Below are 14,498 nucleotides of genomic sequence, written 5' to 3'. Positions count from 1 at the left end.
TGCGTAAGACAGTCCTGACATCCCAGGAATTAACCTTGTGAATCTACGCTGCACTTCCTCTACAGCCAGGATGTCCTTCCTTAAGCCTGGAGACCAAAACTGTTCACAATACTCCAGGTGTGGTCTCACCAGGGCCCTATACAAATGCAAGAGGATTTCCTTGCTCTTGTACTCAATTCCCTTTGTAATAAAGGCCAACATTCCATTAGCCTTCTTCACTGCCTGCTGCACTTGCTCATTCACCTTCAGTGACTGATGAACAAGGACTCCTAGACCTCTTTGTATTTCTCCCTTACCTAACTTTACACCATTCAGATAATAATCTGCCTTCCTGTTCTTACTCCCAAAGTGGATAACTTCACACTTATTCACATTAAACATCATCTGCCAAGTATCTACCCACTCACCCAGCCTATCCAAGTCACCCTGAATTCTCCTAATATCCTCATCACATGTCACACTGCCACCCAGCTTAGTATCATCAGAAAACTTGCTGATATTATTCTCAATGCCCTCATCTAAATTGTTGACGTAAATCGTAAACAGCTGTGGTCCCAATACCGAGACCTGTGGCACCCCACTAGTCACCACCTGCCATTCCGAGAAACACCCATTCACCGCTACCCTTTGCTTTCTATCTGCCAACCAGTTTTCTATCCATGTCAATGTCTTCGCCCCAATGCATTGAGCTTTGATTTTACCCACCAATCTCCTATATGGGACCTTATCAAATGCCTTCTGAAAATCGAGGTACACTACATCCACTGGATCTCCCTTGTCTAACTTCCTGGTTACATCCTCGAAAAACTCCAATAGATTAGTCAAGCATGATTTACCCTTGGTAAATCCATGCTGGCTCGGCCCAATCCTATCACTGCTATCTAGATATGCCACTATTTCATCTTTAATAATGGACTCTAGGCATCTTCCCCACTACTGATGTTAGGCTGACAGGTCGATAGTTCTCTGTTTTCTCCCTCCCTCCTTTTTTAAAAAGTGGGATAACATTAGCCATTCCCCAATCCTCAGGAACTGATCCTGAATCTAAGGAACATTGGAAAATGATTACCAATGCATCCGCAATTTCCAGGGCCATCTCCTTTAGTACCTTAGGATGCAGGCCATCTGGACCTGGGGATTTGTCAGCCTTCAGTCCCATCAGTCTACTCATCACCATTTCCTTCCTAATGTCAATCTGTTTCATTTCCTCTGTTACCCTATGTCATTGGCCCATCCATACATCTGGGAGATTGCTTGTGTCTTCTTTAGTGAAGACAGATCTAAAGTACATTAAATTCTTCTGCCATTTCTCTGTTTCCCATAACAGTTTCACCCAATTCATTCTTCAAGGGCCCAACATTGTTCTTAGCTATCTTCTTTCTCTTCACATACCTAAAAAAGCTTTTGCTATCCTCCTTTATATTCCTGGCTAGTTTGTGTTCGTACCTCATTTTTTCTCCCCGTATTGCCTTTTTAGTTAAGTTCTGTTCTCTCTAGTTATGGTAATTTCACACACTGCATGCTCCCAACACCTGGAACTTCCACCATACTGATAGCTTCTTCCTCAGTGAAGACTGATGTAAAATACTTATTCAGTTTGTCCACTATTTTGTTGTTCCCCATTATTACTTCTCCAGCATCGTTTTCCAGCGGTCTGATATCCATTCTCACCTCTCTTGTACACTTGATGTATCTGAAGAAACTTTTGGTATCCTCTTTAATATTATTATATATCAGAGACACATCTGTGCACAGTGAATAGAAGTAACCACTGTACGGGGCCCCATGGTAGTGTAGTGATTAGCGCAATGCTGTTGCAACTGGGGCATTGGAGATCAAGTTCAATTCCAGCATCCTCACTAAGAAAATTTGTACACTCCTCCGTGTGTGTTCTGGTTTTCTCTGGGTGCTCCAGTTTCTTCCCACAGTCTAAAGATGTATTGGCCATAAAAACATAGAACATAGACATTTACAGCACATTACAGGCTCTTTGGCCCACAATGTTGTGCTGACCATGTAACCTACTCTAGAGATTGCCTAGAATTTTCCTGGCGCATAGCCCTCTATTTTTCTAAGCTCCATGTACCTATCTAAGAGGCTCTTAAAAGACCCTGTTGTATTCCCTTCCATTGCTGCCACTGGCAGTGCAATCCACACACCCACCACCCTCTGTGTGAAAAACTTACCCCTGACATCCCCTCGGTCCCTACTTCCAAGCACCTTAAAACTCTGCCCCCTTGTGTTAGCCATTTCAGCCCTGGGGAAAAGCCTTTGGCTATCCACACGATCAATGCCTCTCATCATCTTGTACACCTCCATCAGGTCACCTCTCATCCTCCGTCGTTCCAAGGAGAAAAGGCCAAGTTCATTCAACCTATTCTCATAAGCCATGCTCCCCATTCCAGGCAACATCCTTGTAAATCTCCTCTGCACTCTTTCTATAGTTTCCACATCCTTCCCATAATGAGGTGACCAGAACTGAACACAGTACTCCAAGTGGGGTCTGACATAACACAGGTAGTTTTATTGGTCATTTTAAGTTTTACTGTGATTAGGCTAGGGCTAAATAGGTGGGTTGCTGAGCAGTGTGGCTCTTGGACCAGAAGTCCCTTTCCCATGCTGTTTCTCTAAATAAATAAATACAATCCATGTGAAGAACAAAGAACACCTTCTCCCATGAGGGCATCCTTGAGTACACAAAGTAATTGTACAATTGTGGTTAAGAATTGACTGAACAGTGATCTAGAAGTCTGAAATTGTGCATTTGGGTGTAAAGTGTGCCACCTTTTTAGGTAGCAATTTTTCCTAGAATTGCTGTTCCTTTTTGAGAACAATAGCAGGCCTGTCATTCATTAACTTCGTACAAATAACAGGCCTGTCACCTGTTAACTGTCTACAAATTTGGATGTGTCTTTGTGACTAATCTTCATTTTTTATTTACTTTCACAAAGGGCCTCTGTCTTTGCCTCGACTTTCAGTTCGATACCGTTGTGAAGGACAGGCCAACTATTCTCAGCAAGTTATTTCTGCTCCATTTCTTGAAGCGTGACATTCCAGCTTTGAGCTGGGAGTTTTTTGTTAATAGGTTTGACACCTTGTCTCTGGAAGCTCAGCTTCATTTGGACTGCAATAAGGAGTTTCCCTTCCCAACAAGTAAGTGAAAAATTACTTATTTACTGCTTTGGCTGTGAAGATATTTTTTCCCTTTTTTTTAACAACTGTGGCAGCTCTTCTTGTCGTGTAGCATTGGCACCTGATACCTACTGCTTGGTTTTGCAGGAATTTTGTTTTGTTGCTTGTACAAAAGTTTTAGATGTTTCTGAGTAAGTCCATGCTAAAAACAAAGAAATTCTGTTGATCTCGTGCTTGAAATCTTTAACTGTTGAGGAGAGGGTATCATTGGACAACCCAACGTGCCACACAGACTGGCCAATGGTTCTAATGTAGAGGAGAGAGTATTTTTGAGGAGATTTAGACCATAAGACAAAGGAGCAGAAGTCGGCCATTCAGCCCATTGAGTCTGCTCTGCCATTTCATCATGAGCTGATCCAATCTCCCCTTTAGTCCCATTCCCCCACCTTCTCACCATAACCTTTGATGCCCTGACTACTCAGATACCTATCAATCTCTGCCTTAAATACACCCAATGACTTAGCCTCCACTGCCGCCCGTGGCAACAAATTCCATAGATTCACCACCCTCTGGCTAAAAAAATTTTTTTGCATCTCTGTTCTCAATGGGCGCCCTGCAATCCTCAAGTCATGTCCTCTCGTACTAGACTCCCCCACCATGGGATACAACTTTGCCACATCCACTCTGTCCATACCTTTCAACATTCGAAATGTTTCTATGAGGTCCCCCCTCATTCTTCTAAACTCCAAGGAGTACAGTCCAAGAGCAGACAAACGTTCCTCATATGTTAACCCTCTCATTCCCGGAATCATTCTAGAGAATCTTCTTTGAACCCTCTCCAATGTCAGCACATCCTTTCTTAAATAAGGAGCCAAAAACTACACACAGTACTCCAAGTGAGGACTTACCAGGACTTACCAGTGCCTTATAGAGCCTCAACATCACATCTCTGCTCCTGTACTCTATTCCTCTAGAAATGAATGCCAACATTGCATTCGCCTTCTTCACCACCAACTCAGCCTGGAGGTTAACCTTAAGGGTATTCTGCCTGAGGACTCCCAAATCCCATTGCATCTCAGAACTTTGAATTCTCTCCCCTTTTAAATAACAGTCTGCCCGTTTATTTCTTCTACCAAAATGCATGACCGTACACTTTCCAACATTGTAATTCATTTGCCACTTCTTTGCTCATTCTCCCAATCTATCCAAGTCTCTCTGCAGACTCTCTGTTTCCTCAGCACTACCGGCCCCTCCACCTATCTTTGTATCATCACCAAACGTGGCCACAAAGCCATCCATTCCATAATCCAAATCATTGATATACAACGTAAAAAGAAGCGGCCCCAACACGGACCCCTGTGGAACACCACTGGTAACTGGCAGCCAACCAGAATGGGATCCCTTTATTCCCACTCTCTGTTTCTTGCCAATCAGCCAACACTCTATCCACATATGTAACTTTCTCATAATTCCATGGGCTCTTATCTTGTTTAGCAGCCTCATGTGTGACACCTTGTCAAAGGCCTTCTGAAAATCCAAATACACAGCATCCACTGCATCTCCCCTGTCTAGCCTACTTGTAATTTCCTCAAAAATGTGCACTAGGTTTGTCAGGCAGGATTTTCCTTTAAGGAAACTATGCTGAGTTCTGCCTATCTTGTCATATGCCTCCAGGTACTCCATAACCTCATCCTTAACAATCGACTCCAACAACTTCCCAACCACCGATGTCAAGCTAACAGGTCTATAATTTCCTTTTTGCTTCCTTTCCCCCTTCTTAAATAGCGGAGTGACACTTGCAGATTTCCAGTCCTCTGGAACCGGGCCAGAATCTATCGACTTTTGAAAGATCGTTGTTAATGCCTCCGCAATCTCCACTGCTACTTCCTTCAGAACACGGGGTGCATTCCATCTGGTCCAGGAGATTTATCTACCCTTAGACTATTCAGCTTCCTGAGTACTTTCTCTGTCGTAATTGTGACTGCGCACACTTCTCTTCCCTGATACCCTTGAATGTCCGGTATATTGCAGATGTCTTCCTCAGTGAAGACTGATGCAAAATACTCGTTCAGTTCCTCCACCATCTCCTTATCTCCCATTACAATTTCTCCAGCATCATTTTCTCAGTCCTATATCTACTCTCACCTGTCTTTTACTCTTTATATACTTGAAAAAGCTTTTTAGTGTCCTCTTTGATATTATTTGCTAGCTTCCTTTCATAGTTCATCTTTTCCCGCTTAATGACCTTCTTAGTTTCCTTTCGTAAACTTTTAAAAACTTCCTAATCCTCTGCCTCCCCACTAATTTTTGCTTACCTGTACGCTCTCTGCTTTGCTTTTACTTTGGCTTTGACTTCTCTTGTCAGCCATGGTTGCATCCTTTTTCCATTCAAAAATTTCTTCTTTGGAATGTATTTGTCTTGCACCTTCCTCACTTCTCGCATAAACTCCAGCCCAACGAGATGTTATTGTTGAACAGCCCAACATATCACACAGACTGGCCAGTGGTTTGAATGTAGAGGAGAGGGTATCGTTGAACAACCCAACTTGTCACACAGAATGGCTAATGGTTCTAATGTAGAGGAGAGGGTATCATTGAACAACCCAGCGTGTCACACAGACTGGCCAATGGTTCTAACGTAGAGGAAAGGGTATCGTTGAACAACCCAGTGCAGGGGTCAGCAACCTTTACCACTGAAAGAGCCACTTGGACCCGTTTCCCACAGAAAAGAAAACACTGGGAGCCGCAAAACCCGTTTGACATTTAAAATGAAATAACACTGCATACAATGTTTTGTTTTGCCTTTATGCTATGTATAAACAAACTATAATGTGTTGCATTTATGAAATTGATGAACTCCTGCAGAGAAAACGAAATTACATTTCTGCATGCAACAAAAACATTTTGAACTCCGAAAAAAAGACGTTGGGTTGATGGTTACTTTTAAGTAAAATACTCAACGTCTATTTGAGTCCTTCTTGTATTTATGAAAAACGCCAAACTTAAATTTGCCGCCAGCAGCAAACCAAAAATAACGTCAGCCAGCTGTCAACCTGAAAAATAAAAGGACTATTTCACTGAACAATGAAAACATATGAATATACATAAAATAATAGGCAATTAAACTATTTATCATACTTGTTCAGGTTGACTCACACCTGACAATGCAGTCGTATTCAGTAGGGATGGATCGATGCTTAGGGGAGTGACCGGGAAGGATAATGTGTTTTTTACCTCTCTGAACTCACAGAAGCGTTTCCCAAACGATGTTTGCATTGCGATGATTGCAGAATGTAAATACTCCGGATTTATCATGTCGTGACCTTGTTTGAACTCTCTCAAATTGGGGAAGTGAGACAATGTGCCTTTCTGTAAATCTCTGGCAAGCAACGTCAACTTGCGCTCGAATGCCAAAACATCCTCCAACATGTGCAGGGCTGTACGTCCTTACCCCGTTGAAGAGCTGTGTTCAGCGTGTTCAGGTGCGCTGTCATGTCTACCATGAAGTGCAGCTTTTCCAGCCACTCTGGCTGTTCCAGCTCAGGAAAGTTGAGCCCTTTGCTGCCCAGGAAAGTTTTCACTTCTTCCAGACACGCGACAAAGCGTTTCAGCACCTCCCCTCTGGACAGCCAGCGATAAAAACACGTTATAGCAGTGTGCTACACGCAGTCAGTAAACTGCAGTCAAAGATAGCTTTATTCAAACTAAACAGCCTTGCTTTTAAGCCTCCCTCAACCCGCCCCCCATGGGCGCGGATGCTGCAAAAGACACGTACTCACAAACCCCCGTAGGCTATCTCCCTTAGCCTGAACGCTGGCTAATTGTGAGCCGGTTCGGATGTGTCAGGAAATGGGTCACCACAACGTCTTATTTAGATTGTACAAGATCACCATAATCTTCAAATTTAGATTTACATTTCAAAAACTAACAAACTAACATAAAATACATTTTAATTAAATACTGACCATGTAGCGGTGTGCTACACGCAGCGCTAAAATTACGACACGGAGTCGGTAACTGCAGTCGAAGGAAAAAACTTTATTCGAAATCTTCAGCCTCACTTTTAAGCCTCCCTCAACCTGCCCCCCATGGCGCAGAGGCTCCAAAGCTCTGTGCTCGCAAACCCCCGTAGGCTATCTAATTGTGAGTCGGTTCAGATGTGCCAGGAAAAGGGTCGCCACAACCAATTATTTCCCAAAGCAACAGGGAGCCGCAGCACAGACGTAAAAGAGCCACATGTGGGTCCGGAGCCGCGGGTTGCCGACCCCCGACCCAGTGTATCACACAGACTGGCCAGTGGTTCTAACGTAGAAGAGAGGGTGTCGTTGAACAACCCAACGTGTCGCACAGACTGGCCAGTGGTTCTAACGTAGAGGAGAGGGTATCGTTTAACAACCCAACATGTCACACAGAATGGCCAGTGGCTCTAACGTAGAGGAGAACTTGGTGTTTAAGTCAGCTACACACACCCAAAATTTCAAACGGGCCTGAAGTCCGCTCCAGCATTGGCTGCCATGGCTGTGCCTGCATTCTTGACAATTCACTTCAGTGATAGAAAGTTCTTTTTATAGTGGAGAGTGCATGTAGTCTAATCAGGGTTCCTTACAAGTTAATATACCTGTTCTGCTTTTTGGTTCAGCATCTGTAGAAATGAGTCTCAGTCCTTTGATTTCTTTTATGCCTTTATCTTACACTGGAATTTTACAAGCTATTTATTTTAAAGTGTCTTCATTTTGCCAGATACCTTTCATGCGTTGAGCTTGTTTTTCTCCAGCTATAACTGCCGTCCGGACAAATGTTGCAAACCTGAGTGATGCTGCCATGTGGAAAATCAGACGAGCTCGCTTTGCACGAAACCGACAGAGAAGTGTGCGTTCTCTTCGGGATAGTGTTAAAGGCCCAGGAGAGTCAAAGAGAGCACTTTCACTGCCAGAAACTCTGAGCACTAAACTGCGTAAGTTCCTTTTGTAATTTGCAGTCCCTTTGGATGAATTTTTTGTCTAGTTATTAAAAGCTGGTCTTTTAGAGGAATAAGACTGGCCAACACTTTCCATTATGTTCGAATGTAACCAATATATGCTTACATTTATGTCCTTAATTTTATTCTGTGGTACCAGTCACATAGTATATGCACATGCTATAAGAACAGAAAGGCAGAGAGAGTTAGGGTTACACCGTTGCACAACTGGCAGTAATACAACACACACAAATGCTAGAGGAACTCAGCATATCAGGCAGCATCTATGGAAATGAATAAACAGTTGCTATGTAGAGCTGAGACCCTTCACCAGGACTGGAAAGGAAGGCGATAGATGCCAGATAATGAAATTTTGGGGGAGGGGAAGGAGGACAAGGAAGAAGGTGAGAGGTGAAGCTGGGTGGGTGGGGGAAGGAAGCATAAAGAAAGAAGCTGTGAGATGATAGTTGGAAAAGGAAAAGAACTGGAAAAGAAGGAATCTGATAGGAGAGTGGATAATGGGAGAAAGGAAAGGAGAGGTATTAGGGGGAAGTGAAAGATCAGTGAGGGTAAGAGGTAAGAGGCCAGCATGCAGAAAGGGAAGCCATGGACCAACATGTTGGAATGGGAATGGTGTGTGTGCATGCGTGTGTGCGTCTTGCTCTGGATTTCCAGCACCAGCAGAATCTCACGTGTTTATGGCAAGGATGCTGCTTGAAGGTTTCAGAGACTCAGCTTCACTCTTGATTGCCAAAGCTGTCTGCATGCATTTTTTCCATGTAGCCATATGAGTTTCCTCTTGCATCCCAGAAACATGCAAGTTGCTAGGTTAATTGGCCACAGTAAAATTACAGTCCCAGTGTGTAGGTGAGTGGTAGAGTTTTTGTGGTGAAGAATAAAATGGATTTAGTGTAAACTGGTGATTGGTGTGGATTCAGCAGGTCAAAGTGTGAGTCCTGAGGCTTCTGTGCCACATTTCTAATGGCAGCAGTGAGGAGAGAGCATGACGGGGTGGTGGAGGTCCCTGATGATGGATGCTGCTTTCCTGCAACAGCACTCCATGTGGATGTGCTCAGTGGTGTGCAGGGCCTTCTCCATGATGGGCCATATCTGACATCAGTAGAATTTAAGATGTTGAAATTATTTTAAAATGTTGAGATTGAACTTGCATGCACAAGTTGTGCTGGCAGATTGTTCCACACTCTCACGCTTGAGCATAGTAATTGGAAAGAAATGTTTGTTTGACACAAGTCAGAAGCAGTAATCCACTGACCTGTCCTTCTTTTTGTTTACAGCTTTGCGACTGACTAGACATGAGCAGTCAGCTCCAACTCTTGGGGCAATGATGGAGCATGTTATACATGGTAAAAGATTTTTATACTTATGTTGAATATTCTTTAGAATCAAAAGTTAGTGCTTGAGCATATTGTATCAATGGCACATCATCATCAAGGACTCTTAGATCTTGGAAGATTACTCTGAAGCCGTTGCTGATTTCAAATAACTAATTTATAATTCTGAATTTAAAAAGCATATTTTCAAAATATTAGTTTTAAGCTGGATATTTGCCTTTACATATCATAGTGTGCTGATTATCTGATTCTCAAATTATGTTCAACACAATACTTATTTCAATCTTCTTCCAGTTTAATCAATGAATCAAGAGTAAACAATTTAAATAAGTCAGGAGAGATAAACATCATGTTTTGTCTCTTGTCTAGGCCAGCATTCTCCAGAGGATGATGCAATCATAAAGGATCCTCTACCAGAGGATGCTGGCATTGACCATCAAACAGTTCATCAGCTAATCACAGTTCTCATGAAATTCATGGCAAAGGATAAAAGCAGTGCTGAGGCGGACATCAGCAGTGCCAAGGCATTCAACACAGTAAAGCGCCACCTCTATGTACTGCTTGGCTACGACCAGCAGGAGGGATGCTTTATGATCGCCCCTCAGAAGATGCGTACTTCTACTTGCTTCAATGCTTTCATTGCCGGAATCGCACAGGTAACACAGATATATTGTTACTAAGGTGCCTGTTTCATATCCCTATATGACAGAATCTCAATTCTTTTATCATCATATATAGTTACAGGAATGTTTCTTACCCTTGAGTCTCACAAATTGATTTTGATGTATTTTTCAGTAGTGAAGGCAAATACAATGTTAACATTCATTTTGATAAGGCTAGATAATAAAAGTAAGGATTTAATGCTGAGGATTTATAAGCCATTGGTCAAACTGCACGGAGTGTTTTGGGCACCTTATTTAAAGATGTTCCTGAGGAGGTTCACAAGAATGATTTGGGAAATGAGAGGGTTAACACATGATGAGAGTTTGATAGCTCTGGCTCTGTACTCACTGGAGTTTAGAAGAAAGGAATGTGTGGAATCTCATTGAAACCTAACAAATGTTGAAGGGCCTAGATCAGGGGTCAGCAACCTTTACCACTGAAAGAGCCGCTTGGACCCGTTTCCCACAGAAAAGAAAACACTGGGAGCCGCAAAACCCGTTTGACATTTAAAATGAAATAACACTGCATACAACGTTTTGTTTTGCCTTTATGCTATGTATAAACAAACTATAATGTGTTGCATTTATGAAATTGATGAACTCCTGCAGAGAAAACGAAATTACATTTCTGCATGCAACAAAAACATTTTGAACTCCGAAAAAAAGATGTTGGGTTGATGGTTACTTTTAAGTAAAATACTCAACGTCTATTTGAGTCCTTCTTGTATTTATGAAAAACGCCAAACTTAAATTTGCCGCCAGCAGCAAACCAAAAATAACGTCAGCCAGCTGTCAACCTGAAAAATAAAAGGACTATTTCACTGAACAATGAAAACATATGAATATACGTAAAATAATAGGCAATTAAAATATTTATCATACTTGGTCAGGTTGACTCACACCTGACAATGCAGTCGTATTCAGTAGGGATGGATCGATGCTTAGGGGAGTGACCGGGAAGGTTAATGTGTTTTTTTCCTCTCTGAACTCACAGAAGCGTTTCCCAAACGATGTTTGCATTGCGATGATTGCAGAATGTAAATACTCCGAATTTATCATGTCGTGACCTTGTTTGAACTCTCTCAAATTGGGGAAGTGAGACAATGTGCCTTTCTGTAAATCTCTGGCAAGCACTGTCAACTTGCGCTCGAATGCCAAAACATCCTCCAACATGTGCAGGGCTGTACGTCCTTACCCCTGAAGAGCTGTGTTCAGCGTGTTCAGGTGCGCTGTCATGTCTACCATGAAGTGTAGCTTTTCCAGCCACTCTGGCTGTTCCAGCTCAGGAAAGGTGGGCCCTTTGCTGCCCAGGAAAGTTTTCACTTCTTCCAGACACGCGACAAAGCGTTTCAGCACCTTCCCTCTGGACAGCCAGCGATAAAAACACGTTGTAGCAGTGTGCTACACGCAGTCAGTAAACTGCAGTCAAAGATAGCTTTATTCGAACTAAACAGCCTTGCTTTTAAGCCTCCCTCAACCCGCCCCCCCATGGGCGCTGATGCTGCAAAAGACACGTACTCACAAACCCCCGTAGGCTATCTCCCTTAGCCTGAACGCTGGCTAATTGTGAGCCGGTTCGGATGTGTCAGGAAATGGGTCGCCACAACGTCTTAATTAGATTGTACAAGATCACCATAATCTTCAAATTTAGAATTACATTTCAAAAACTAACAAACTAACATAAAATACATTTTAATTAAATACTGACCAATTATTTCCCAAAGCAACAGGGAGCCGCAGCACAGACGTAAAAGAGCCACATGTGGCTCCGGAGCCGCGGGTTGCCGACCCCCGGCCTAGATAGAGTAAATGTGAAGAGGATGTTTCCTATAGTGGGGGAGTCTAGCACCAGTGGAATGTTCCTTTAAAACAGAGATGAGGAAGAATTCTTTAGCCAGAGGGTAGTGAATTTGTGGAGTTCATTGCCACAGATTGCAAGTCATCGGGAGCATTTAAAGCAGAGGTTGATAGGCGTCAAAGGTTACATGGAGAAGGAAGGAGAATGGGTCTGATTGGGATAATAAATCAGCCATGATGGAATGGCAGAGCAGACTCAATGGGCCAAATGGCCTAATTCTGCTCCTCTGATTTCTGATCTTATTAGGAAGGCAAATAATGTGTTAGTCTTTATTGTGAGATATTATGATCAGAAGAGTTAAAGCAATTTATTACCATGACAACAGGCCTTAGTAGGACTTTACCTACTTTATTGCTTATGGGACAAAATTTGTAGTTGCTGGAAATCCTAAGCAAAATACACAAAATGTTGGAGGAACTCAGCAGGCCAGACAGCATCTATTGAAAAGACTAAACAGTCAATATTTTGGGCTGAGACTCTTTTTCAGGACTTACGGGTCTGGTTTCCAAACCAAGGAAGGGATATCTGTGACAGAGAGAGTACAACAGGACTCACAACAAGGATATCTGTGACAGAGAGAGTACAACAGGACTCACAACAAGGATATCTGTGACAGAGCGAGCACAACAGGACTCACAACAAGGATATCTGTGACAGAGACAGTACAACAGGACTTACAACAGGGATATCTGTGACAGAGAGAGTACAACAGGACTCACAACAGGGATATCTGTGATAGAGAGAGTACAACAGGACTCACAACAGGGATATCTGTGATAGAGAGAGTACAACAGGACTCACAACAAGGATATCTGTGACAGAGAGAGTACAACAGGACTCACAACAAGGATATCTGTGATAGAGAGAGTACAATAGTACTCACAACAGGGATATCTGTGACAGAGAGAGTACTACAGGACTCACAACAGGGATATCTGTGATAGAGAGAGTACAACAGGACTCACAAGGATATCTGTGACAGAGAGAGTATAGCAGAAATTCACCAGAATGACTTCAGGAATATGTTATTCTCCTGCGAAGAAAGATCAAGTATATTTTAAAAAGAGTGATCTTATTGAAACATAGCAAATTCTTAATGGCTTTCCAGATATTACGTTCCACCTGATTTTGGTATTTGAAGGCTCAAGAATCAAGAATCAAGATTGTTTAATGGCATTTTCAATAAACAAGTGAAAAGAAGAACAAAATAATTGTTGCCCTGGATCCGATCCAGCACCAAAAAAACACAATAAAATGACAATAATAGTAACAAAAATTCCATAGTAATAATAAAAGTATTTATTTTTATATTATATGACTTGGATACAGATGATATGAATGTAGGTGGAGGGGCAGGTAGTTTTGAGGAAACAGAGAGGCCACAGAAGGACTTAGACAGAATCAGAGAATGGGCAAAGCAGTGGCAATGGGACACAGTGAATTGAATTGACTTTATTTCTTACATCCTTCATATACATCAGGAGTAAAAATCTTTAAGTTACATCTCAGTCTAAATATGCAATGTGCAATTGGTAATTTATAATAATTTGTAATAAATAGAACAGTCAATGTAACATAGAAATACACTCAAATCAATGTGAGTTAATCGGTCTGATGGCCTGGTGGAAGAAGCTGTCCTGGAGCCCGTTGGTCCTGGCTTTTATGCTGCGGTACCATTTCCTGGATGGTAGCAGCTGGAATAGATTGTGGTTGGGAACTCAGGTCCCCAATGACCTTCAGGCCCTTTTCTCACAGCTGAATAGTAAATGTCCTGAATAGTGTGAAATTCACAACTACAGTTGCACTGGGCTGTCAGCACCACTCTCTGCTGAACCCTGCGATTGGTACAGTTCCCATACCAGGCAGTGATGCAGCCAATCAGAATGCTTTCAATTGTGCCCCTGTAGAAAGTTCTTAGGATTTGGCGGACCATACCAAACTTCCTCAGCCGCCTGAGGTGAAAGAGGCGCAGTTGTGTGTTTTTCACCATATAGCTGGTGTGTACAGACCACATGTGAGATTCTCGGAGATGTGGATGCCGAGGAACTTAAAACTGTTTACCCTCTCAACCCCAGATCCATTGATGTCGATAGGATACACGGTGTATCGGAAGAATAGGCAGGTAGGCAGAGGGGCTGGCGTGGCTTTATTGATAAGAAATGATATTAAATCATTAGAAAGAGGTGACATAGGATTGGAAGGTGCAGAATCTTTGTGGGTTGAGCTAAGAAATCGCAGGGGTAAAAGGGCCCTGATGGCAGTTATATACAGGCCTCCTAACAGCTGCAGTGATGTGGACTACAAATTAAAACAGGAAATAGAAAAGGCTTGCCAGAAGGGCAGTGTTACGACGATTGTGGGGATTTTAACATGCAAGTGGATTGGGAAAGTCAAGTTGGCACTGGATCTCAAGAGAGAGAATTTGTAGAATGTCTACGAGGTGGCTTTTTAGAACAGCTTGTTGTTGAGCCCACTAAGGGATCGGCTGTACTGGATTGGGTATTGTGTAATGAACCAGAGGTGATTAGAGAGATGGA

General features: G+C 42.6%; 1 protein-coding gene across 1 annotated transcript in view; it reads left to right on the top strand.

Moving 5' to 3' along the window:
- LOC132390105 (protein unc-79 homolog) overlaps positions 1-14,498 on the top strand; it is a 625,175-nt gene that overhangs the window by 204,329 nt on the left and 406,348 nt on the right. The window contains exons 25-28 of the mRNA XM_059962702.1: positions 2,952-3,153; positions 7,907-8,086; positions 9,385-9,453; positions 9,811-10,097. Coding sequence (XP_059818685.1) covers positions 2,952-3,153; positions 7,907-8,086; positions 9,385-9,453; positions 9,811-10,097 — 738 coding nt within the window. The remainder of the gene's footprint in view (positions 1-2,951; positions 3,154-7,906; positions 8,087-9,384; positions 9,454-9,810; positions 10,098-14,498) is intronic.

This window comes from Hypanus sabinus, chromosome 2, assembly GCF_030144855.1.
Source record: "Hypanus sabinus isolate sHypSab1 chromosome 2, sHypSab1.hap1, whole genome shotgun sequence".
Classification (NCBI taxonomy): Eukaryota; Metazoa; Chordata; class Chondrichthyes; order Myliobatiformes; family Dasyatidae; genus Hypanus; species Hypanus sabinus.
This window is presented reverse-complemented; position numbering and strand designations above follow the sequence as displayed.